Source organism: Saccopteryx leptura, chromosome 4 (genome assembly GCF_036850995.1).
Source record: "Saccopteryx leptura isolate mSacLep1 chromosome 4, mSacLep1_pri_phased_curated, whole genome shotgun sequence".
NCBI lineage: Eukaryota > Metazoa > Chordata > Mammalia > Chiroptera > Emballonuridae > Saccopteryx > Saccopteryx leptura.
This window is the reverse complement of record NC_089506.1, coordinates 160258856-160284071: the sequence shown is the minus strand read 5'-3', so window position 1 is coordinate 160284071 and position 25216 is coordinate 160258856. Positions and strand designations below refer to the sequence as shown.

Below are 25216 nucleotides of genomic sequence, written 5' to 3'. Positions count from 1 at the left end.
GTAACTGGATATATCCTGGCAACAGTTTAATAGAACAGTTCTGGATCGCTGGGCTGAAGCCATCACCTGAGGAAGACGGAAGCCTTGTCTGCGGGAATTTTGGATAGCAGGAGAAACATTAGTGTATGACCCAAACTGAATTGTTGTCACAAGTGTTGTAAAGTGTCATATAGTAAGCTTTTCTACCTGCACTTTAATGTCTCAGCAAGACTGACTTTCTGCAACTACAAGGTGATGATTATGTAAAGCAAGGCCCCAGGAATCAATATTTAAAATACAGCGACCACCTTCGTCTATGTGTACTTTCCTTTCGTGGTTTTTCCCCTCTTGTTGTTTCTTAATCAACCCTGCTGTTATTGCGGCTTTGTAGCAAAGTTTGTAAAAACAAAGTTGTAATCATTGAACACAGCACTCTGGCAGTCAAGACATTTAAAACCTTCAATATTCTGGGGCAAGGACAGTATTGTGTAACGCTTAGAATTCTATTCTGGCTGACAAACAAGGTGGTCACACATTTTCCTGGCTTGAAGACTTCAGAAACTTTCTGATCAGGTCATTGTAGGAAGTCTGAGTTATTTGTTTCAAGGCTAACATAAGAAAATTCTGGTTCTGGAGTGATGTGAAAAGTACAGTAAGTTCCACCCAGTTTCATGCCTTTTGTCAAATACCCACAAAGATTGAACACTGTGACATCAGTAAAAGAGTCTGGTATCAGGTCACAAATTCCACTCTCATGAGTGACATTCTTTGTAGTAATACCATCTTTCATGTAGAACTGGTCCATAATTGCTGGGTCAAGATCACTCATCAGAATTTCCAGGGTTTGATCTGGCTGACTGATTACTCTCCTCTCTGGGAAATCCAAAGAATGCAAGTGCCAGCAGTCAGAATCCATACATCCCGTAAATTATGCTCCTTCATTTGGGCAAACTGCATTCAGAAACTATTTCTACCTGGTAATTCCCGTAAGAAATTCTCACAAAATCCTTGGTGAGAAGGCTTCATGAAATTCTTACCAGAATAAAAGATGCAGAGTCAAACTCACTGTAATCCCAGCAAGTTTCCACAGGAGAACAAGTGTTTTCAGCAAGAGAGTGGTAGCACATGTCTTCAAAATGAAATGTCTCTTGGAGACAAGCATGCTACTCTCTCTGAGTACATAAGCTTCCTGCTTGTCAGTTTTTGTCATACTTTGTACACTGCACATCCTTCAAAAGTATGTCCCACTCAGATCTTGGGATAGTGCGAAGATCCCCAGATCCTTTATGAGTTGGGTTGTTGTCTGGAGAACCAAACCTCCAGGAGCTTCTCGGTCCCTTCGAAAAATGTGCAGCTTCCATCACTGTGATACTCCAGGGAACAACCAACGACCACAGGAAGTCACCTAAGTTAAATCTGTTCTCCCGCCACTGCTGCGGATTATTCAGGTTTCTTGTCTTTTCTTTCTTTCCTTTTTGTTTTGCTAGGTTAGGTTAACTTTAAAAAAGAGGATTAATAATAATTTTTTTTGGGGGGGTAAGCAAAAGCTGAACGTGAGTCTGTTGGAAATAAAGAGATATTTCAGGCTCTTGTAGTCCACTGTTTCCTCATTGGAGAGATCAGAGCCAGCACTAGCTAATGTTACCAGCTATAGTGTGGAAGCTAAATCAGTTTTTAAAAGGCTTCAATTTGTAAAAGTTTAGTTTGAGACAGGGTTTTAGAGAACATTAACTATTCTGTATTCTGGTCTCACATATAAATCAACAAAACAAGAGTGAAACAGTATTCAATTATAACAACAACCCTTAAATTTTTAGAAGTCAAATACTGGCAGCTAGGGAACACAGTCAATAACATTTTAATAATTACATATGGTGTCAGCTGGTATGAGATTTATCAGGATGATCACTTAGTAAGTTATATAAATGTCTAATCACTGGGTTGTACAACAGAAACTAATATAATATTGTCTGTCAACTGTAATGGAAAAATCTGATAAAATCTATGTCTTCTCTCCTCAGGAAAAACATGCGCATGTGCACTAAATTCTACATGCGGCTCTATATAACTGACTGGTATCCCAACTCCTTCACATAGAGGTGCCTGTGGACAGCAGTCTAAGAACTATGTAACAGGGATATAATAACCTCATGGCTGTTCACATGTACTTATTCCCTGGTCGTAGTAAAACTAATTACCTATCACGATGCAACTATAGATCAAATGTTTCATTTGATTATGGTAACATAAGAAATTACTTGATGAAATATTCTTAAGAGTTGAATGATATGCTAGACGGAATTTCAAAGCAAAACTCTGAAAGTCCCATTCCCAAAGATCTAATTCCAGTAAAACAGGATGATAAATCTGAGATTGTTTTCTTCAAAACTATTCAATGACAATGAAGACACTATAGCAATTAGCATATGGTAAACATTAAGTAAATGTTAGCTGTTTATATATCTTGTTAGCTGTTATAATTAAGACAGAGATTCTGACTTAACTGGCACAGAACAGATATATACAATTTAATTTAGAATGTACGACCTCTCAGGTATTGAAGCCACAGAGACTTCTTTTTGCCACTGCTGCTGCTGGAGACCTCATATCTTTTCCTGTCTTAGCACATTGTTTTGAGACTATCATGAACATTACTGCCTGGAATAAACAGTTATCTCCTTCACAACTTTACTGGTCATGGTCAAAGCTACCTAATCCTTAAAATAACACGTTGGATCATCCACCACTCCTACATAGTATTCAGAATCTGCCCTTACCTGAACTTAAAATCTTTCCAAGCCATCTATAGGTTCCCTAAGGAATCTAACTATGAAATTAGTAAATCTTTGTGCCCAAAATCAGAGAAAATAAGAGCTCCAGCTCCTGATGCGCAGCTACAATACAGACACATAACCAGTTTTCCTGAAATCCTATAAGCATTTTCCAGTGGAAACATTGCTATAAATGGTGACTCAGTCCAGGGCACCTATTACTACAGCTACATAATAGGTTATTAAAAAGGCCAGCTTCAGCAGGCTGGCAAAGGCAGGCTAGAATCATTTATCACTTATGATGTTACTTCTACAAGTAACAAACCAAGTTCCACACAACCTTCACGTTGATATTTTCCTTCTTCAAACATTCATGCAGGATCTTTCTGCTGAGCCTGCCTTTCCTTCTGCCTGGAATTCACTAATCTTAAAAGTTCCTATTCCTCCTTCAATAACCCTACTGGAGAGTCCTCATCAATACATGTTTTTCTGACAACTATCAAGCCCCTGCCAGCCCTCAAATATGCATCAGTATCTTTTCCCACCCTTTGTGCTCCACAATATTTTGGACTTATCTTTACAATTATCTGTTTCAATTAGAGTTAGTGTTTTTACTCCCTAACTTTTTATGATAAGAAAACTTCAAATACTGAGAAAAGTTGAAAGAACAATTCACTATAAACACTCATGAACCCACCACCAGACTCAACAAATCTGCCACATTTCCTTTCTATGTATATGCACACATATATGTGCTGTATCCTATCTGAAAGCCATACACATCAATACACTTCCTCTCTGAACACTTCAGTACCCATTCCCTAAGAATAAGGATGTCCTCTTACATAACCACCATACCATTTACATTTAGGAAAAATAACTGTTCCATACTACTACCTATATGTAGCTGCATGGGAGCTTTTGGAGAACAAGGGCTTCATCTATATTCTCAGTACTTAATTGCTACCTAGCACTTATTTGGGTGGTCAATGAATGTACTACCAATTGTTCAGTTTAATACCTTCATAACAACTAACTGTGCAAGCCATAGGAGTTTAAAAGTTAAACAGTAAGCTTTGATTATACAACTCGGAACCTTCTGCATATCAGTTCAATCCAGTAATTTTTAACCTTTTTCATTTCATGGCATGTATAAACTAATTACTAAAATTCTGCGGCACAACAAAAAATGTTTTTTGTTGATTTGACAAAAAAAAGTATAATTTTGATTCATCCACATCAATGGCTATTATTGTGTTGGCTGTTGTCATTTCTTTATTTGACAATCTAAGAGAAACGAGGTCAATGCTGACTAAATTGTCAGGGATTGCATGTTTTAAAAATTCTTGTGGCACACCAGCATACCAACATGCATGCAGCACACGGGTTGAAAATCTCTAGTTCGATCACTTGCTTTAAGAAAGCCCATGCTGTAGTAAGTACAGTATTTTCTTTTCTGAATTACTTAATTCTGCATCGTAATACTGAAGCTCCATAAAGACAGAGATCACGTGTACCTTTTTTTAGGCACATTAAGTAGGCATACCCCAAAATTTTTTTACTGAATACTTTCAGCCACTGCAAATGTTAGTAAAGAAACTGGAAGTGCTGAGGCATAACCGCGGGACAATAGTAGTATAATAATTAGAAATACAGATTATGAAGTCTGAAAAATCTGGCTTCTTATACAGGTTCAAAGGTTTAATAATAGCAAGTTTATTAGGGCGAGTTATGTGATTTAAACCTCAATTTCTACTTCTGTAAAATGATACCGTATTCTGCAAAATAATCTAATATACCTCAATGAATTGTTGAGGGGTATATGAGAACCTACGTAAATCACTTGGCAACCAGAAGAACTACCTAAAACAAAAACTTTATTTTCCATTGCAGACCTTCCAATAGCAAAACAAAAGCCTATCCCAGTGTAGAGCAATAATGGAAGGTGTTCAGTCTGCCATGCTTCTTACTTCCAGTTAAGCCTTCCAGCGCGCTAAGCAAGACATGTGTTACAGGCAAGACTCCAAAGGTCGCCAACTCCCAGGAAGTGGTCGAGAACCTAGTAAATGACATCCAATGGTCACCACCACCCTCGCCCCTGCTCCCTGGAAGCGCCAAAGGATGCAACCCTCTCCAACTGATAGGTGCGGCAGGGACCCGCAGCCTCCACCGTCATTCCGGGACGCTGCAACGCATGGGCTTTTTGTTCTTTTGAGGAGCGGATGAGGCGGCAAGGGACAGAAGGATAAAGACTGAAAAATGGAAACAGAAATAGCCATTTCTACACACTGCAGTCCCCAAACACGAGGCTGCCTTCTTGGGGGGGAGAGGGAGACCGCAGCCTGGAGTAGCAGACAGAAGCTCGGCTGTTCTCTCCAGGGCTGACATCTCTAGTATCTCAAAACCAAGAAATGAAAAAGGGAAGCAATGGGGGAAGAGAAATTAAGACGCAAAACGGCCCGGAAGACTCTATCACTCCTCCACGCTGCCTTTCGCCCAGAGGAGAGCGTGTCTAGGGCTCCGCAGAGCTCAGGAGACAAAGCAACTGCTCAGCAGCGGCTGCAAACCTTGGGTGACCAGGTTCCGCACCTCGGTTTTTCTTCGGTCTCGGGGCCCTCACCCGCCACGGCTGCGGTCGTCACGCGAGCAGCTGGAGATGGCCGATCCCATACAGGTCTCGGTGTCCCCCTTAATCCCGAGGGCAGGGGTGAGATGTTGGTCCAGAGACTCCAGCTGCTAGCGTAGACGTGGGTCTTCTTTCTTCACCAACAGCAGAAGAGCCCCACAGAGGTAGTGCAAGGCACTACTACACCACGCCTCCTCCTCGCCCGCTTTGGGTCTCACTCGGACACCTCACCGGGCAGAACAATTTCCGGCGAGAGCCAAAGGTTCCGCCTTAACCTTTTCTGACCGGCGCTCAACCGTCCCCATATGTACCCACCACTTAACGACACGGGTAGTTCCGCTTCCGCCAGCACCAGATAAGTCGCGAGAGGACGCTTAAATCTTGTGGCTTGCATTTAGGACCACTTCGGTGAGTGGTCGTCCTGGTGTGTTTTGTCATACCTAATGAATTTTAAAGAGGCGTGACCTGACAATAATTTCAAAATCATTCGCGTCGACTAGCCTAGGGTTGAATTGACGCTGTGGGTTTGCGCAGGCGCCCTTGGGCGGGAGGCCCTTCCTTGGGCGTTGCGAGGTCCCAGCCGCAGGGCCGAAACCGGGCGATTTCCGTTTTCGGGCCTAGGGAGGTGCCTGCGATGCCTACTCGGTGTAACGGAGTTTTACTTAATGGTCGGTTTTCTGTTTGTGCTAACTTTAGTCGGAGCCGAGACTCTGAGCAAATTCAAAACTTGAGTGCGGCACTCGGTTGACGTTAAAGATTTGCCCCCGTTACTGAATCATAGTTGTCATTCAATATGAAGAGTTACCTCTTTGTCACAAATTCAACTCTCCTATGACCTGTGCGGTGAGAACCTTGTCCGCTCAGGGAGACCGGTCCCGTTGTTTTAAAGGAAAAGTACCCGTTTATCTCTGGGCTTCCCTTATATGGGCGTTTCTGAGCTACAGTAGAAGAGTTTCAAAGTGGAAACGTATTTATAACAGGTGGCTTCGTTTTTGTTAAATGAGCTTTTTACGCTGAAGTGAAGCGGATTATGGAGAAGTGTCTGATGTATTTGAATTTCCCAGTCATTACCTTTGCATAAAATTGTTCCCTTATATTTTTCAGAAATTAAAATAGAATAAAGAAGTAAAATTCTGACCACAGGTTAACATATTGAAATAGTACTGATTTTAAGTTTTTAAGTTGGGATACATGCATACCCCTTTTAGAGGCTTAAATTGTTATCCTTGATGGGTTTTGCCCTTGGTAAAACAGTTACATCTGATTTTATTTAAAATGATCCTTTACTGCCTTTATTGCACACAGAGATAAAACTATTAAAGGAACTAACTAGTAAATATTTACGCAGGCGTTTTATTTGATGTTGTACAAGGCATACAGTGTAGAAAGTTCAACCAAATAAGACCCTGACATTTCCTCTTGTAAAACTAGAAGCTGTAATGAGCCACCTGCCACTACCTTTTCTATTCCTACTTGTTTTAATACTAAGGTGACCAACTTTTTTACAATGAAAAGGACAAAAATAAATTGAAGAAAACAATACGTAAATAAAAGAAACATTTTATTCATTGCAACAATAATGCACTATAATATGCTAAATGTATAATAAAAACATTTGTAATATTTTATATTGTAATTATGCTTACCTGCCTATTAATTTTTAATAATAATTGTAAGAAAAAGTACTCATTTAGATAAAAATATGTCACATCACACACAATGGATCGACTCTGCGTCCACCAAATATGGACACTTACAGATTAGTCTTTCAATATCAAAAAGGAGAACATGTAGGAGGACATTTTTCAAGGAGGATGGAACTTAAAAAAGGACTGTCCTCCCTACACAGTTGGTCACCTTATTTAATACACAAGCAATAATTTTAATAAAAAATTCCTGAAACTGTGAGCATATCCAAAAGAAGCCAGATATAATCTCCGTATTTGTTAACTCAAACCACTTCATTGTTTCTTGTAAATGACACCTTGATTTAATAATATATGGGCACAGAAAGATTATTTATGTTTGCTCTGCATATTACAGTTTAAAGCCTTATTAACTACACAAATAGATGGTTTCCAGGAACCAGATGGTGAATACACTTTGAAATGAAAAAAAAAAAAACAAAAAAAAAAACAAAATTAGTTCTTTAAGTTATTCCTGTATGTAAATACCAAGTATTAGCAGTAAACTACTTAAAACACTCCTTTGGTGGACTGATTTTTCTTTCTTTTGCATTTTTTATTTGTCTTTGACATCTGTCTTTACTGCCAGAACTAGAAGTTTGTGATCCACATTAGACTATAATCTGATTATAAAGTATGTAACTGTTGAGTCTTCTGGGTTTCGTTGTTAGTAAAACGTTATAAACATTGCCAGAAACCATAAATCAACCATTAATGAAAGGAATGAGTTCTTAAAATTGTTTTCCTTGTAGAGATTTTTAGAGAAAGGGTTCTTTGTTACTTCGAACATCTTGATATGGATAGTAATACTTAAATACTTTAACAATAATTATATATTGTTTACCATTTGTAAAGGACTTTTCAAATCCATTGAACTACATAATTGTGAAAAAGGAGGGTGAACTATAGTATTATGTCCTTTTTTTCAAATGTGGATACTGGGGTTAGGTAACTCACACATTAGAAATTCTGATTCCTAAAAGCCTTACCCTGTTAGGCACACTGTACTTGTAGTGCCACATGTGTGCAAATAAAGTAATGTTTTCCCAAAGTGAACTTTGGAATGTGTGTCCTCTTTTAATTCATGACCTCTTCTAATAACAAATACAAGTTATTCTTTATTTATTGACAAATAGTTGATTGTCCATTGTGTCCCAAACACTGTGTGAAACAATGTAAACATTAAAAATTAATAAGACCTTAGTCCTTATTTATATTTATTTATTACAAAATCACTTTATAACTTTTCTAGCAAACACCTGCACTAAGTATTATGAAAGCTGAGGATGACAAATAATTCCAAGAGTAGGAGAGGGGATGAAAAAACAAAATGAAATTTGAAGCAACAGAGACCAAGGTAAAAATGTCAGCGCATGTGCTAATTGTTGCCTTAAGTAAATCTCTCTGAACCTCCATTTTCTTATTGTAAGATGGATTTAAAATTAGTACCTACTCCATAGAATGTTGTGAGGATCATCCCAGTAGAGTACTGTATAAATATTTGCAATTACTTTTTAAAAATTGCATATGTAGATTTAATTATTATTTTTTTTAATATTTAAAAACTTGTTTCCTCTCCCTATAGTTTTGGCTTTCCAGATGTCATAGAAATAGTAGCATATAGTAGCCTTTTGTGTCTGGCTTCTTTCTCTTAGCCTAATGATTTTGAGGTTCGTCCCTATTACTCGATATATTGATTGTGTGTTCCTCATCAGTTCTGAGTAGTATTCCACTGTGTGGATCTACCACAATTTGTTCATCCATTCACCAGTTGAACGCTTAGGTTGTTTTCAGGTTTTGGCTGTTCTGAGTAAAGCTTCTAGAAACACTCACACAATAGTTTATCGTGTGAGCATACACTTTCATTTCTCTAGGGTTAAAACTGTTGTCCACCATGTAAACATTTTGTATTCTCACCAGAAATTTTGTGCATCCTTGGTAGTACCTAGTATAGTTAGGTTTGTTTTGTTTTGTTTTTGCCATTTTTGATGGATATGTAATATCTTATTGTGAATTTAATTTGCATTTTTATTGTCTAATGATATTGATAACTTTTCATGTGTTTATTTGCCATCCATACTTTGGGGGGGGGGGCTCATGTCTGATTTTTATTCTGGAATGTAAAACTTTTTAAAGTATAGTTGACATACAATATTACTTATATTAGTTTTAGGTGTGTAACATAATGAGATTTCATTCTTATATATGCTACAAAGTGATCACAAAAATATCCACTGTCACCATACAAAGTTACTGTGATATTATTGACTGTATTCTTTATGCTGTACTTTATATCCCCATAACTTATTTATGTTATAGGTTTGTACCTCTTAATCCTCCTTTACTTTTTGCCTATACCTCCTCTGTTTAACCTTCTAGCAACTATCAGTTTTTCTGTATCTGTGAGTCTGTTTTGTTGATTCATTTGCTTAGATTTTTATTTTATTTTATTTTTATTTTTTTATATCAAGTGAGTTGTGCCCTGACTGGGATCCATCTGGCAAGCCAGTACCAGGTGATGCTCTGCCTGGCTGGGCCATGGAGCCATCCTCAGCAACTGGGGCCAACTTTGCTCAAACCATTTGAGCCATGGCTGCGGGAGGGGAATAGAGAGAGGGAGATGGGGTGAGGGGAGAGGTGGAGAAGCAGATGGCCGCTTCTCCTTTGTGCTATGACAGGGAATCGAACTTGGGACTTCCACATGCCTGGCAAATGCTCTACTGCTAAGCCAACTGGCCAGGGTCTATTTAGATTTTTAGATTCCACATGTAAGTGAAAATGATACAGTATTTGTCTTTCTCTGACTTACTTTACTAAATACCCTCTAGGTCTGTCCATGTAGTTGAAAACTGTAAGATTTCATTCTTTTTCATGTCTGAGTATTAGTCCACTGTGTGTATGTGTATAGTTATACACATATATGTATATCCATGTCTCCTTTAGTGTCTGTTCAAATCTTTTGCCCATTTTTAAAATTGGATTTATTCATTTTTCTTATTATTGAGCTTTGATAATTCTTGATAAATTCTAGACACAAGTTCTTTACTATATAAATGTACTGCAGATATTTTCTCAATTATAATTTCTCTTTTTATTTTAATAGTGTCTTTAAAAGAACAATTTTTAAACTTTTTTCTTTTATGAATGGCCTTTTGGTTTGCTATATGGGAACCTAAGCTCATAAAATTTTCTTTTTTGTTATCTTCCAGAAATCTTTATTTTCTGGCTTTACCTTAAATCTATGACCCATTGTGAGTTAATTTTTGCAGATGGTGCAAGGTATGAGTTGGGATTTATCTTTTTTTTTCTACCTGTTGATGTTTAGTTGTTCAGCTCTGTTTCTGGATACTCTGTTCTGTTCAGTAGGCCAATGCTATCATTTCGCCAGTACCAGCGTTGTGATGACTACAGACAGACTTACGAAATACTGCAGGTGTCGTTCCAGACCACCACAATAAAGTGAAATCATAATAAAGCAAGTCCTACAGAGGTTTTGTTTTCTCAGTATATATAAAAGCTCTGTAGTCTATTATACTGTAGTCTGTTATAAAGTGTGCAATAGCATGATGTCTAAAAATGTATATAACTTAATTTAAAAAACTTGACTGCTAAATAATGCTAATCATCATCTGAGCCTTCAGTGAGTCATAATCTTTTTGCTGGCGGAGGGTCCTGCCTCGATGTTGATGGCTGCTGACTAATTAGGGCGGTGGTTGCTGAAGGTTGGGGTGCTTGTGGCAGTTTCTTAAAAAAGACAATAAAGTTTTCTGCATTGAATGTTGCTTCCTTTTATGAACAGTTTCTCTGTCACATAGAATGCTGTTTGATAGCATTTTACCCACAGTAGAACTTTAAAAATTGGAGTCAGTTCTCTCAAATCGTACTACTGCTTTATCCACTAGTTCAGTGGTCCCAACCTTTATTGGGCCACGGACTGGTTTAATGTCAGAAAATATTTTCACAGACTGTCCTTTAGGATGGGACGGATAAGTGCACAAAATAAAATTATGCGACCAGTGTAAATACTGTGGTATTTTTCAATATAATTGTCGAACTTACGAGACAATCGTCAAGAGTGAGTCTTAGACGGATGTAACAGAGGAAATTTTTTTAAAATAAAACATTGTTCAGACTTAAATATAAATAAAACAGAAATGATGTAAGTTATTTATTCTTTCTCTGCGGACTGGTACCAAATGGCCCATGGACCCGTACCGGTCCGCAGCTCAGGGGTTGGGGACCACTGTGTTAGTTTACATATTGTAAATTCTTTGTTGTCATTTCAGCAGTCTTCACAGCATCTTCATCAGGAGTAGATTCCATCTTAAGAAACCACTTTCGCCTGACCAAGTGGTGGTGCAGTGGATAGAGCATTGGCCTCGGATGCTGGGGAACCAGGTTTGAAACCCTGAGGTCACCCGCTTGAGCATGGAATCACCAGCTTGAGTCATAGACATGACTCCATGGTTGCTCATTTGAGCCCAAAAGGCACTGGCTTGAGCCCAAGGTTACTGGCTTGAGCAGGGGGTCATTGGCTTGGCTGGAGCCCCCTGGTCAAGGCACATAAGAGAAAACAATCAATGAATAACAAGGTGCTGCAACTATGGGTTGGTACTTCTCATTGCTCTTCCTTCCTGTCTGTCCCTGTCTCTCCCTCTTCAAAAAAAGAAAAAAGAAACCTCTTTCTTTGCTCATCCATAAGAAGTAACTCCTTAACTTTTAATGTTTTATCGTGAGATTGTAGAAATTCAGTCACATCTTCAGGCTCCACTGCTAATTCTTGTTCTTTTGCTGTTTCTACCACATGTGCAGTTACTTCCTCCACTGAAGTCTTGAGTCCCTCAGTCATCCCTGAGGGTTAGAATCAACTTTTCCAAACTCGTTAATGTTGATATTTTTACCTCTTCCCACGAATCACGAATGTTCTTAATGGCATTCAGAATGGTGAATCATTTCCAGAAAGTTTTTAATTTACCGTGCTTTGACTAGATCCATCAGTAGAATCACTGTGGCAGCTATAGCCTTATGAAATATATTTCTTAAATACAGTCATGTATCGCAAAATGACATTGTGGACAATGATGGACAACATATACTACAGTGGTCCCATAAGATTATAATGGAGCTGAAAAATTCCTATTGCCGGACATCATAGGCATCTTAATGTCCTAATGGAATGCATTAATCATGTGTTACTGATCCGTGTGTTTACTATATTATACTTTTTGTTGTTGTTTTAAAGTGTATTCTTTCTATTTATATGAAACAGTTTTTTGTTGTTGTTGTTGTTGTTTTTGTATTTTTCTGAAGCTGGAAACGGGGAGAGACAGTCAGACAGACTCCCGCATGCGCCCGACCGGGATCCACCCGGCACGCCCACCAGAGGCGAAGCTCTGCCCACCAGGGGGCGATTCTCCGCCCCTCCGGGGCAGTCGCTCTGCCGCGACCAGAGCCACTCTAGCGCCTGGGGCAGAGGCCAAGGAGCCATCCCCAGCGCCCGGGCCATCTTTGCTCCAATGGAGCCTTGGCTGCGGGAGGGGAAGAGAGAGACAGAGAGGAAGGAGGGGGGTGGGGGGGTGGAGAAGCAAATGGGCGCTTCTCCTATGTGCCCTGGTGGGGAATTGAACCGGAATCGAACCCGGGTCCCCTGCACGCCAGGCCGACGCTCTACCGTTGAGCCAACCGGCCAGGGCCTATGAAACAGTTTTCTGTTAAACAATGTGCAGTGTTTCACCAGCAGCAGCCTCATAGATCTTGTTTACTGCATTTCTTGATTGCGTCATTTTCTCTTGTGCTTGGTTTGCTCTCGTGGTGTTTGGTACACTAGCATGCTATACAGGCTTCACCATATAACCTACGTCTATAATAGGATATACCATCTAAGTTTGTATAAGTACACTTCATGATATTAGCACATTGGTGAAATTGCTTAAAGATGTTTTTCTCAGAACTGTCCCCATTATTAAATGGTACATGACTGTAATTAGACTTAAAGGCAAATTACCCTTTGACCCAAGGGCTTCAGAATGGATGTTGTGTTGGCATGAAAACAACATTAATCTCATTCTATATCTTTTTTTTTTTTTTTTTTCTGTATTTTTCTGAAGTAAGAAGTGGGGAGGCAGAGAGACAGTTTCCCATATGTGACTGACCGGGATCCACTGGCAAGCCCACGTGTGGGCAATGCTCGGCCCATTTGGGGTTGTTGCTCCGTTGCAACTGGAGCTATTCTAGTGCCTGGGGCAAGGACATGGAGCCATTCTCAGTCATGGGCCATCTTGCTCCAATGGAGCCTTGACTGTAGGAGGGGAAGAGAGTGGTAGAGAGAAGGATGAGGGGGAAGGGCAGAGAAGCAGATGGGTGCTTATCTTGTGTGCTCTGACCAGAAATCGAAATTGGGACATCCACACACTGGCTGACGCTCTAGCACTGAGCCAACTGACCGGGGCCTCATTGTACATCATTATCAGGCTCTTAGGTGATGAGGTACATTGTCAGTGTGCTGTGATATTTTGAAATGAATGTTTTTGTTTTTTTCCTGAGCAGTAGGTCTCAACAGTGACCTTAAAATATTCAGTAAACCCATGTTTTAAGCAGACATGCTGTCACCCAGGCTTTGTCTTCTCACTTATGGAGCACAGGCAAAAGAGATTTAGCATAATTCTTAAAGGCCCTGGGGTTTTTGAAATGGTAAATAAGCACTGGCTTTGATAGTCTCTAACAAGCAAGTCAGCCTGGCCTTTGAAGCTTTAAAGCCAGGCATTGACTTCTCTCTAGATGTGAGAGTCTTAGATGACATCTTCATCATCTTCACTATTTTAAAGTGTACAGTTTACTGGCATTCAGTACATTTACATTGTTGTGTAACCATCCATCTTCATAACTCTTTTTTTCTTACATAACTGAAACTCTGTACCCTTTAAACTAGGCGTCCCCAAACTACGGCCCACAGGCCGTATGTGGCCCTCTGAGGCCATTTATCTGGCCCCCGCTGCACTTCCAGAAGGGGCACCTCTTTGGTGGTCAGTGAGAGGAACACTGTGTGTGGCAGCCCTCCAATGGTCTGAGGGACAGTGAACTGGCCCCCTGTGTAAAAAGTTTGGGGACCCCTGCTTAAACAATAACTCCCCTGTTACTCCCAACCCCACACCCTGTCAGTCACCATTCTAATTTCTCTATAAATGTGACTACTCTAGGTACCTCATATATTTAGAATCATACAGTATTTGTGTTTTTGTCACTGGCTTATTTTACATTAGAATGATGTCCTTAAGGTTCATTCATGTTGTAGTATGTGTCAGAATTTCCTTCCTTTTTAAGGCTGAATAGTTATTCTATTGTATACATATATCCCCTTTGTTTATCCATTCATCCAGTGAAGGAAACTTGAGTTGCTGCCACCTTTTAGCTATGCTGTGAACTTTGGTGTCAGAACAATCTCTAATCCTAATAGAATGTAAACTCCACAAGGGTCAAGAGGATATACGTCTTATTCCTCATTTTATTTCCAATGTGTGCCTGAGACATAGCAGGAGCTCAATAATATTTTTTTTAGATCAGTGAATAAACCTCATAACTGTTTCTAGCAACTGTTTTGTAGTTCCTTGCCTGCACCTAAATTTAAGCTAACTAAATCCATTTTCAATGCCCGTTGACGCTATACCTCCTTGCGCTCTGGTTTCCATCTGCCCTGCTCTACTGTAACTACTGCCAAAACCAATAGACACTTTTAGTTCAGTATCATGTTACCTCTCCTCTACTTTGAGTTTAAGAGTTCTTTATTCCCTAGGCTTTTATGAACAGAACCTTTTCTGGCCTTTTCCCCTCATTCTTTGGCTAATCTCATACCTCTGAAGGATTTATAAGAGACATGTAAACTAGTAAGTTCAATAGAGTATTGCAGATTTTATAACAATGGTACATGTACTGTGGGTATACCAAGGCTCTGCCTGAGAGGAACTAGATGTGGTCAGGAAGGATTCATAGGCAAGTGTACTCATTACGTGAATGTTCAAGTATAAGGATATGTCTACTTTTCTCTTTACTAGGTGCACGTTCATGAGTTCCTTCTTCCACTGCCTTAACTTCATGTACCATACACCTGCTTAGATTGTCCAGGAGCTGAATACAACACGTTCAATACTGTCGTTTTCCTCCACAAGCCAGAACTTCAGAAGTGATCCTAGACTCTTCATTTCATTGACTCCACACATCCCGTCAGTCTCGGTTCTTACAAAATTTATGTATCCGTTTCTACTGATACCACTTTGACTCAGAATGTTATCATTTCTTGCTTTAATTATGCAGTAGTCCCTGAACTGGCCTGTACTGACCTTCCTGTTTTTCCATACCAGTCTGTCTTTCATAATGGTGCAGAATGGACTTTGTGGAATAGAAAACAATAATGCATTCTGGAAAGGTCAGTCTCCTTGGGCCCAGCAGCAGGGAGAGAAGGGAGAATCAAAAGTGATTCTAGATCAGCGGTTCTCAACCTGTGGGTCGCGACCCCAGCGGGGGTTGAATGACCAAAACACAGGGGTCGCCTAAAGCCATCGGAAAATACTAGATGGACTGGGAGTGGTGGTGGAACAGAAAACTAGCAGAGCATGGTTCCTTTCATCTGAAACCTGGGGAAAGTGTTTTTCTTTTTAATGTTATTTAGGGTCTAAAATCAGAGAAGTTTTGCCTAGTATAGCCTAATTTTTCTTTATAGCAAAGAGAAGGTTTTCATAGGATTAAAATTCATTTCTATTCAAAGAAGCAGCTTACATATTGTTCAAAAGAGTATATGAAAACTAGCATGGCTAAATATCTCCTTTTCATTTTTTATTTGAATGTTTCCAAAATATATCTTTCTCATAATTGATTTGAATGGGTTTGGGGTGTTTTTTTTGCATATTGCAATGACCATAATATATTTAGAAATAATATAAAACTTTATTTCTCTCCTCATAACTTATCATTTATTTAAATGTCTCACAACATACCATTCTATATAAGTAATGTTTTAAATGATGATGGTGATGGTGGGTGGTGATGAGAGACTTTAAGCAAAACATTTTAAAGTGTACCTGTTAATTTCCTTTATTCCCAGAATGTGGAAGATATTCAGCATTTCTTACCACATGGAAGGAGACGAGATAATTTGTCAAGATGTATCTGAAAAATACTATTTGAATATTTCAGTTCCTATGCATCATACTGTTCTTTCCTGTACTACAAATATCTCTGTCATAGATCAGATTCCAGGAATGGTCAGTTCACATGTGAGCAGAAGTATGACAGGGCCTGACCTGAAATAGCAAGTGAAGTAGCTTATCATTTAAATGATATCTTTAAATATCTTTCACCTAGGTTCGCAATGGTCCGTAGTGGAAAAAACGGCGACCTTCATCTGAAACAGATTGCGTATTATAAACGAACTGGTGAATATCATCCAACGACACTGCCCAGCGAGAGGAGCGGAATAAGGAGAGCGGCAAAAAAGTTTGTCTTCAAAGGTAAGATTAAGGCTCCCAATTCGGAAGATAGAGTTAGTATAGATTCTTCTCCCGTATGTGTTCTTTGCAGAATGCTGAGAATTTCTATAGTAATTAAAATTGTTGCTAAATAATTACCAGTTGAACTGATGATGCCACTCAGTCAAAAGCAAAATAAAAATACACCGAAGTTAACTGAAGACCCAATAAGCATGAAAACGGCATTTAAAAATAAAAACAGAAAATGATACCATGAAAAAAACAAAACACCTAAATTCACTTTTTGTGCTTTTTCTCTCAGGTAGTTCCTACTCTGATGGTGCATTTTGAAGCACCCATGTTATGATCTCTGAAGATTTTATTTGACACTTGATATGAAAATGTTGACAAAGTTAACTTGTTTATTATATGTATTTCTGTGGGTCCCCTTCCCACAACCATTAAATAAGCTCAGGATTGTATTTATTTTTGGACCCTCAAATCCTTCTGGATGGATTAAATATTAGGAAGACAGTAGAATATATTTCTTGAAAGGTTATGGTAATTTTTACTGCTTTCTCCTCTTCGAAAGGGGAAGGGAAGAGAAGTTTGGAACGCGACAAGTAAGAAGTACAGTCAGTAGATAGCTAAATAAATGTTGGTGCTATTATTGAGAGTTTTACTTCTAGGTAGAGAATCAGGCTTTCCTCAAAGCAAGTCAAGAGATAATAGATAAATATCTGCTCATTTCTCCCTATGACCAAAGTGAGGATTCATTGGCCAATTTATTTAATTTACATAAAAAATGTTTACCAAGTTCCTACTGTGTGCAAATCACATTTTAGGCCTTAGGAATACATTGATGAATAAGATATGATTTCTGCCCTCAAGTTGCTTACCTTCTAATTCAAGTAAGGGCTGTTCCACTGAGCATGTGCTTAATTAAGCATATTAGTTGTTTAATGGTGTTTTCTGGGGTTCAGACAGTCACCTTATCCGCATTGGAGAGGCAGTGGTTCTTCCCAGCTGTAGATTTTTCTCAGGTGTCCTCCAAAGAAAAACAGAGAACTATCTTGAGGATTAAGGTTCTCCCACTTTCTGGCTTTATCAACCCCACCTCTTACTCAAATCCAGAAAAACTTAAGAGAGGTGGTTGCTTACAAAAATACAGTTATGATGAAATATTATTTCAGAAAATTCTGTTCCTGCTTGACCAGGTGGTGGCACAGTAGATGGAGTGTCTACCTGGGACACTGAGGACTCGGGTTTGAAACCCCAAGGTTACCAACTTGAGTGTGGGATTATAGACATAACCCCATGGTTGCTGGCTTGAGCCCAAAGGTCACTGGTTTGAAACTAAGGTTGCTGCCTTGAGCAAGGGGTCACTGGCTCAGCTAGAGACCCCCATCCTCAGCAAGGCACATATGAGAAAGCAATCAGTGAGCAACAAAAGTTCTGTGACTATGAGTTGATGCTTCTCATCTCTCTCCCTTCCTGTCTCTCTCTCCCCCACACATGAAAGAACGAAAGGAAGGGAGGGAGGGAGGGAGGGAGGAAGGGAGGGAGGGAAGGAAAATTCTGTTCCTGAAGTAGCATATCTGTACATAATTCATTTGCTAATTCATGCCGTTTTTAGGAGGTGATTGCAAATATTTTTCTAATCTGAATAACCCATAAAAAGATAATTTCATACTCCTGTAGTTATCACATGCTTTGATGAGCAAGAAAGATAGTTGTACTTATATTGCTAGATACAAAATTCTAGCAGTTAGTGCTCTTCTTACGTATCTAATAAGTGTAACAGCTGAGGAACTCTCAGATTATATGGTAGCATTGTTACAAATAAATACTCTGTTTTAGAGAGAAAAAGGTGTTTAATTTTGGGAAAAAAACCTCATGGTTTAAAGATAAGGCTATGATTATCTTAAAACTGTATAAATCTCTAAATATTGCAATTATATCTTTTTGGTGTCATTTATTCCAGAAAAAAAGTTGTTTTATGTTGGAAAAGACAGAAAACAAAACCGTTTGGTAATTGTTTCAGAAGAAGAAAAAAAGAAAGCCCTAAGAGAATGCCATGAAAATGACGCTGGATCCCATCACGGCATATCCAGAACCCTTACTCTAGTGGAATCCAGTTACTATTGGACTTCTGTGACCAATGATGTCAAACAGTGGGTATGGCTAGTATTGAGAATATCTTAAATAAATAATGTCTCTGTAATAGATATTCAAATATTCAAAATTCATTATTGCTCCACATTGCCTCTGGATAGCAGTTCTCACTAAGTATTTTCTCTTGGGTAGTTTTTGTACAGAATTATTTAAAGGGAGTTTATTTCCCTTCAGAATTCCTCTTAAAATCACAAAAATATAATTTGAACTATAACAAAGCATTATTTAAGCTTGCATTTAGGTAGATTTTTTTTAGAACCAAATTTTATCATTGAACTCTTCTATAGAGGCATAATATTAATGGGGTTGAAATTTCTTTAACTAAATTAGTTCCCCTTTGATGGCAGTCATTCAATCTTTTATTTTTTTATTTTTTGCATTTTTTTGCATTTTTCTGAAGCTGGAAACAGGGAGAGACAGTCAGACAGACTCCCGCATGCGCCCGACCGGGATCCACCTGGCACGCCCACCATGGGGCGATGCTCTGCCCACCAGGGGGCGATGCTCTGCCCATCCTGGGCGTCGCCATGTTGCAACCAGAGCCACTCTAGCGCCTGAGGCAGAGGCCACAGAGCCATCCCCAGCGCCCGGGCCATCTTTGCTCCAATGGAACCTTGGCTGCGGGAGGGGAAGAGAGAGACAGAGAGGAAGGCGCGGCGGAGGGGTGGAGAAGCAAATGGGTGCTTCTCCTGTGTGCCCTGGCCGGGAATCGAATCCGGGTCCTCCTCACGCTAGGCCGACGCTCTACCGCTGAGCCAACCAGCCAGGGCCAGTCATTCAATCTTGATGTGAATCCTTGAGAGGTGAATATGTTCATACTAAGTCAGGTCCTATGTCTGCTTTCATCTTTTGTGCCCATTTCATCTTGTCGTAGAAAATATCAAATATGGCAGAAACCCAAAATCAACCAAATGCAAAATCAAGTTCTGAAGATAATGCAATTAGTCAGAGTTTTATAACTTTATAACCTACCAGGGCTTTCAACTTCTTATAATAAAAAATTCACCAAGAAATTCTGAGATTCTTGCTGGTAGCTCAACTGATTTCTATTTTTTCTAGATACTCAATTTATAAATGGTAGAAATTCCTTGATATGTATGTGAGATCCCTTAGTAATTGTAACAGTGCATCAAAAAGGCTGTTATTTCAGACATAGAGAATTAAACCAACACTGAAAGTATCATTTTTGAGTTATCAGTTAATGAATCTATGCAGGTATTCCAAGGACCTCAGTATTTGTATTTGCCTTTTAGAACCTGCCACAGTTCCCTTACAAACATTAGATGAAATCTTTATAAAATCTTTATCATTTGAGAGAGGATATGATTTTTAGAAATAACCCGGGATTATTTTTACATAAGTTGGAAAATAAAAACTTTGCTCAAAAGTAATAATGCAATAAGATCATTTTTAACTTTTGTTCAGGAGTTGGTTTAAAAGTAATTTCCAAAGTGGAGTTCCAGAAATATGTTGAGCAATGACACCACCTATAAGTTGATCAGTTGATCTCATCTCATCTCATTCCCATGAAAGCTCCATAACAGCATGGGCTTTGGTTTTGTCTCTTTTCCTAGGATCTACAGGAATTTTTGGCATCTATAAATATTGTTTGAATAAAATGATTTGTTAATAAATATTTGTTGAAATAGATGAATGAATGTACTTATTAGAGTGATAATTTTTAAAAATCTTTTGCTTATAGAAATTAGTATATACTGGTATTTACATATTGATTTAAAATTATAGCAAACTTGTTTTAAGATCTAGTCATTTCATAAGTGTTTATTGACTGTAAACCAGAATTACGCTCCATGTGAATAAGACTCCTTAAAATAGTTATTGAGTAATAGTAGCAACCAATATTTGCTTATTATCCTGAATAGGAGGTTTTATTCTATTCTAAGATAGTTTAAAAGTTTCTTCTTCAAAACACAAAGAACCTAATAACTATTAAAATTCAGATTTATAAAAATTTATTATGTTGAATTTATTAACATTTGCTTGTCTTTACTGTGTGCCTGTTTTGTAGGTATATGCCTGTCATCATTGTCAAGTTGCAAAAAATACAGTTATTCTAGCACCTAAACAGCATCTTCTCAAGGTGGAAAATCCATGGAGTGTAGTTACTGTTGATCTAATGGGCCCATTTCATACAAGCAACAAAAGTCATGTATATGCTATAATCATGACAGATTTGTTCACAAAATGGGTTGTGATTTTGCCTCTATGTGATGTTTCAGCATCAGAAATTGCTAAAGCTATTGTCAATATATTTTTATTATATGGACCTCCTCAGAAAATAATAATGGACCAAAGAGATGAGTTCATTCATCAGGTAAGAAAACTACTTAAGTCGAACAGCATATTTTGGTCACCTTTGTTGACCAGCATACCTTAGATTATAGGATGCTTGGTAAGTTTAGATAAATTGCTACGGATATAGAGGTTTAATATGTATAATACAGAGGTAGTTGGACTGGAAATTAAGAGACCAGGATTTTAGTACTTATTGTTCCATTTAGTAATTTTAAACATATCTTCAGGTTTCCTCAAACTGAAATGAGGTAGTTGGACCAAATAATCTTTGTTTACTTCTAGTATAAACATTCTGATTGACATGGAGAAGGAGAATTGACTAAATGATAAAATATATCATGTTCATGAATAAGAACATTCAATATCAAAAGGTATTAATATTTCTGAAAATAATTTATGTAATTAATAAATTTCTGATCAGCATTAAGAGGAGGGGCTGCTCCCCTTACCCTGGCCATTTTTCAGAGTAAAGTTACCTTGAGAGAAGAAACAGACAAGAATATAAATGAAAATTCCAGAAAAGAAATACATAACAACTACACTAGGAATGTAATAACTACCACACTAAAAGTATTTAAAATTTTGTATAATTGACAGGATAGTTGTTTAAGAAAAAAATCAGAACTAGCCAGACTCTCTTATTTCACATACTATGATTTTAGAAACAAAAAAAGTACAACTGACTTTTTAAAAAAATCTCTACAGATGGAGGTAACTTTCTAAGCTTAGGAACAGTAGTATTTAAATTTCAGTGGAAAACATCACCAAATTTGGCTACATAAAAATTAGAAACTTACCTGTGGTAAAATAACGAAAACATAAAGGCCAAGAAGTAGGTAAACAAAAATAAGTAAATCTATGCAGGAAAGGGCTATTGTCTTTATTATAAAAGATTTAAACAAATTTAAAAATTAAATCAATGGCAAAAGCAGTTCACAAAAGGGAATAAAAAAATAAGAAACATGAAAAAATGTTTAAACTCAATGGTAATGGCAAATGCAGATTAAGACCATTTTTTTGTTTCAACAAAAATAGTAATAATGCCAAAGGGAGCACAGGCAGAACGAGACAGCTTTACATTACTGGTAGCGCTGCCCCTGGAAACTGACTTGTTTATGAAATGGTATGCTGGAGGGCCATTAAGAGTCATAGAATTATTTTTCTCTTTCAGATAGCAATCCTATTTCTAAGAATTTTTTATGAGTCAATAAAGTATGGAAATGGCTCTTACTATTTATTTATTTATTATAAATACCACACTGCTATTTATTTTAGCAAAAGATGGGAAACAACCTAAATACCCAGAAAAAGACGTGTTTCAGAAAAATGTCTAGTCACATGATGAAATATCAATATTATGTAGACATTAACAATGTTTACAAATAAAGAAAAGGAAATGACATGAACAATGTTTACAACATGTTAAATTAAAATTTTTAATAAAGCCTGGCCAGGCAGTGGTGCAGTAGACAGAGCATCAGACTGGTACTCAGAGGACCCAGGTTCAAAATCCTGAGGTCGCCAGCTTGAGTGCAGGATCACCAGCTTGAGCATGGGGTTGCTGGCTTGAGCGGGGGATCATAGTCACTGGCGTTGAGCCCAGAGGTTGCTGGCTTGAAGCCCAAGGTTGCTGGCTTGAGTGCAAGGTCGCTGGCTTGAGCAAGGGGTTACTTGCTCTGCTATAGCCTCTCAGTCAAGGCACATATGAGAAAGCAATCAATGAACAACTAAAGTGCTGCAGTGAAGAATTGACGCTTCCCATCTCCCTTTCTGTCTGTCCCTATCTGTACCTCTCTTTTTCTCTCTCTCTCTCTCTTTCTCTGTCATACACACACAAAAAAAGTTTAAATAGAAAAAAGAGAATTGATGCTTCTCATCCCTCTTCCTTCCTGTCTGTCTGTCCCTGTCTGTCCCTATCTGTCCCTTTCTCTGTCTCCCTCAAAAAAAAAGAAAAAAAGAAAAAGAATTTTATGACATATATATTACATATTCATATATTGACATAGTTAATTATGTAAAAATAGATATAAGAAATTAAAATAAAAATCCATAAGGTTAACCATGGAGTTTTTTTTAAAGAGTAATGAGATTATAATCTTTTCTCTTAATTTTTTAGTTTATATGTGTTACCATGTTGCTTTTATAATTAGTAATTAAAATATACATAATCATCTATTGCTTTTGTGATATAAATTGCTAGTGCTAGCAGTAATTAGTTCTCTTTGTCTTTCAAACATACATGGTTCTTTGTAGTCTCTTGCAGGTAGTCAAGCCCAGGGAATTAGATATGGCCAAAGAAAATGAGTGGATAGCCGAGTACCACTTTCAGCCTGAGGCAGTGAAAAACTCAGGCCCAGTTCTTTAGTCTCCCAGTCCTACTCTTTTCTCTAGAGAACTTACAGAATAGTCCAGATACTATACTACAGGGTAGGGAATTTCTCTCATTCAGAATTGCTGAGGCACGTAGTAGAGAATAATTGCTTTGAAGAGACATTCTGACCTACAGCTGATTTTGAATAAGCAAGCAGTAAAACTGTTGAGGTAAACCCACCGAGACATTCAGTGTTTTATAACTGCAGCATAATCTTGCCTACCTTGACTGACACAGCAGTGATCTGCAAAATAGGGTATGTAAGACAATCTATTTTGTGGGACTTCCGTTTATATTTCTTTTTATGTAATAAGAAAAAAATAAAGCTTTACTAATAATGTGGACAGGTTGATAATAGCATCCTGAATCAGTAAGGCATGATGGTGTCAGAGCTGGTATGTGAAGGTATCCTAGGAGAAAAGTGAGAATCCCCAGTGTGTGGGAATTTACAGTGGTTCCCTGACTGTCTTTGCTCTCAGCAATAATTGAATTCATGGCTCTCATCGAGTTTTCACCAAGCTACTCCTCACAGAATATCCAGGTGGCGTAAGTTTCTTGGAATAAAACATGATAATATTAATACTTTAATCCAATCTGATAGGAAATTGGCCACCAAAATACAAAATTATAAAGAACAATTTGAAGTCCCTACTGGCTTCCACCTTTATCACTGCGGAGCCTCACGCCGAGTGCATATCGTGCTTCAGGATACTAAATAGCTGAAGCAGTGTAAAGCCAGTGTGAGTCACTGGCAGTTTCCCAGTCATGTTTGAAATCATGTGATGATCAATCCAGGACTTTGAACATTTTGCCAAAAGTAACAATAAACATATATAAGCTGCTTTTATGAGGTTTAATAACAACAAGAACTAAAAATCACATATGACTGGGGAAACGTGTCCTGTTTACTGTGATTTCAATGGCTTCAGTGTTACACAGAAAGCATAGAGCCACCAAAGAAAATGTTTTATTTTGTCAGCAAATACTGATGGAAAACTCTGTTAAAGTGTTTTAATAAGAGTAGCAGTATAAATGAAGTGGGAGGTTTGTTATACAGTTGGATGAAAGTACACATTTCTAACATAACTTGGCTTAGAGTGTTTGCTAAATTGTTTCCATAAAAGTAGACAATTTTTTGTAAACCTCTGAAGAAAAGAGAATAAACATTTTCAAGTGTAAAATTACTTTTTAATTTTAAAATTATGTATTATGGAAAACCAATATTGTAACCACTGGTGGAATGGGGAGAAAAAAAGGCTATTGGAGTAAGCATATCAGGGTAGCATCTCAGAAATGGATTCACTGGACCATTCCTAGGCAATCTCTTGAAACAAAAAAGTTGAAGGCTTTTCCAAAGGTCAGTCATTTAAGACCATTGTTTATGACCTCAGATTGAGACTGACCCAAATACACCTATTCTCTGGGATTTCTTTTTAATTACTATTGAATTTATAGGGGGCAGCTTACTTGTACATAATTAGCTAGAAATTGTATTCAGCTGCAAGTAACAGAACACCTCTCTTCCGCCTAGTATATAAACTTAGATGAAAGAAGGCCAGTCTGTCCGAGGCTGGAAGGGTAACTATGAATGTCATTGGGAACTTATGCTTCTAGCTTACTGTTCCTCCATCTTTAAGAGGTGACTGTCAGTCTTGTTCTAACAATGTGACTACCAGAGCCCATGCCACAAAGTCTACATTTCAGGCAGAAAGAATGGAAAGGTAATGGGGGAAGGGGAGCTAGTACCAGCTGAGTCTGCCCAACAGCTATTAAGAGCCTAACACTTTCCTTTTTTTTTTTTTTTTTTTATATTTTTCTGAAGCTGGAAATGGGGA

At 38.1% G+C, this 25216-nt stretch overlaps 2 protein-coding genes and 1 pseudogene across 22 annotated transcripts in view; 1 reads left to right on the top strand and 2 right to left on the bottom strand.

Moving 5' to 3' along the window:
- The window catches only part of PPIP5K2 (diphosphoinositol pentakisphosphate kinase 2), a 70190-nt gene extending 64719 nt beyond the window's left edge, over positions 1 to 5471 (bottom strand). For 15 of the 16 annotated variants that reach the window (XM_066381932.1, XM_066381935.1, XM_066381937.1 and 12 more), the window contains exon 1: positions 5340 to 5471. The gene's annotated coding sequence lies outside the window, so the exon portion shown is untranslated. Of the gene's footprint in view, positions 1 to 5317 lie in introns of all 16 variants that reach the window. The other variant, XM_066381933.1, reaches the window with a different exon arrangement.
- Positions 342 to 5770, bottom strand: LOC136404271 (S-adenosylmethionine decarboxylase proenzyme 1-like; annotated as a pseudogene).
- The window catches only part of GIN1 (gypsy retrotransposon integrase 1), a 31723-nt gene continuing 12206 nt past the window's right edge, over positions 5700 to 25216 (top strand). The window contains exons 1-5 of one of the 6 annotated variants that reach the window (XM_066383781.1): positions 5700 to 5784; positions 11351 to 11459; positions 16416 to 16561; positions 18504 to 18697; positions 20724 to 21029. In XM_066383781.1, the coding sequence (XP_066239878.1) occupies positions 16423 to 16561; positions 18504 to 18697; positions 20724 to 21029 (639 nt within the window). In that variant the 5' untranslated portion in view covers positions 5700 to 5784; positions 11351 to 11459; positions 16416 to 16422. Of the gene's footprint in view, positions 5785 to 11347; positions 11460 to 11488; positions 11669 to 15440; positions 15481 to 16155; positions 16316 to 16415; positions 16562 to 18503; positions 18698 to 20723; positions 21030 to 25216 lie in introns of those variants that run through there. The other 5 variants (XM_066383780.1, XM_066383779.1, XM_066383778.1 and 2 more) reach the window with 5 other exon arrangements.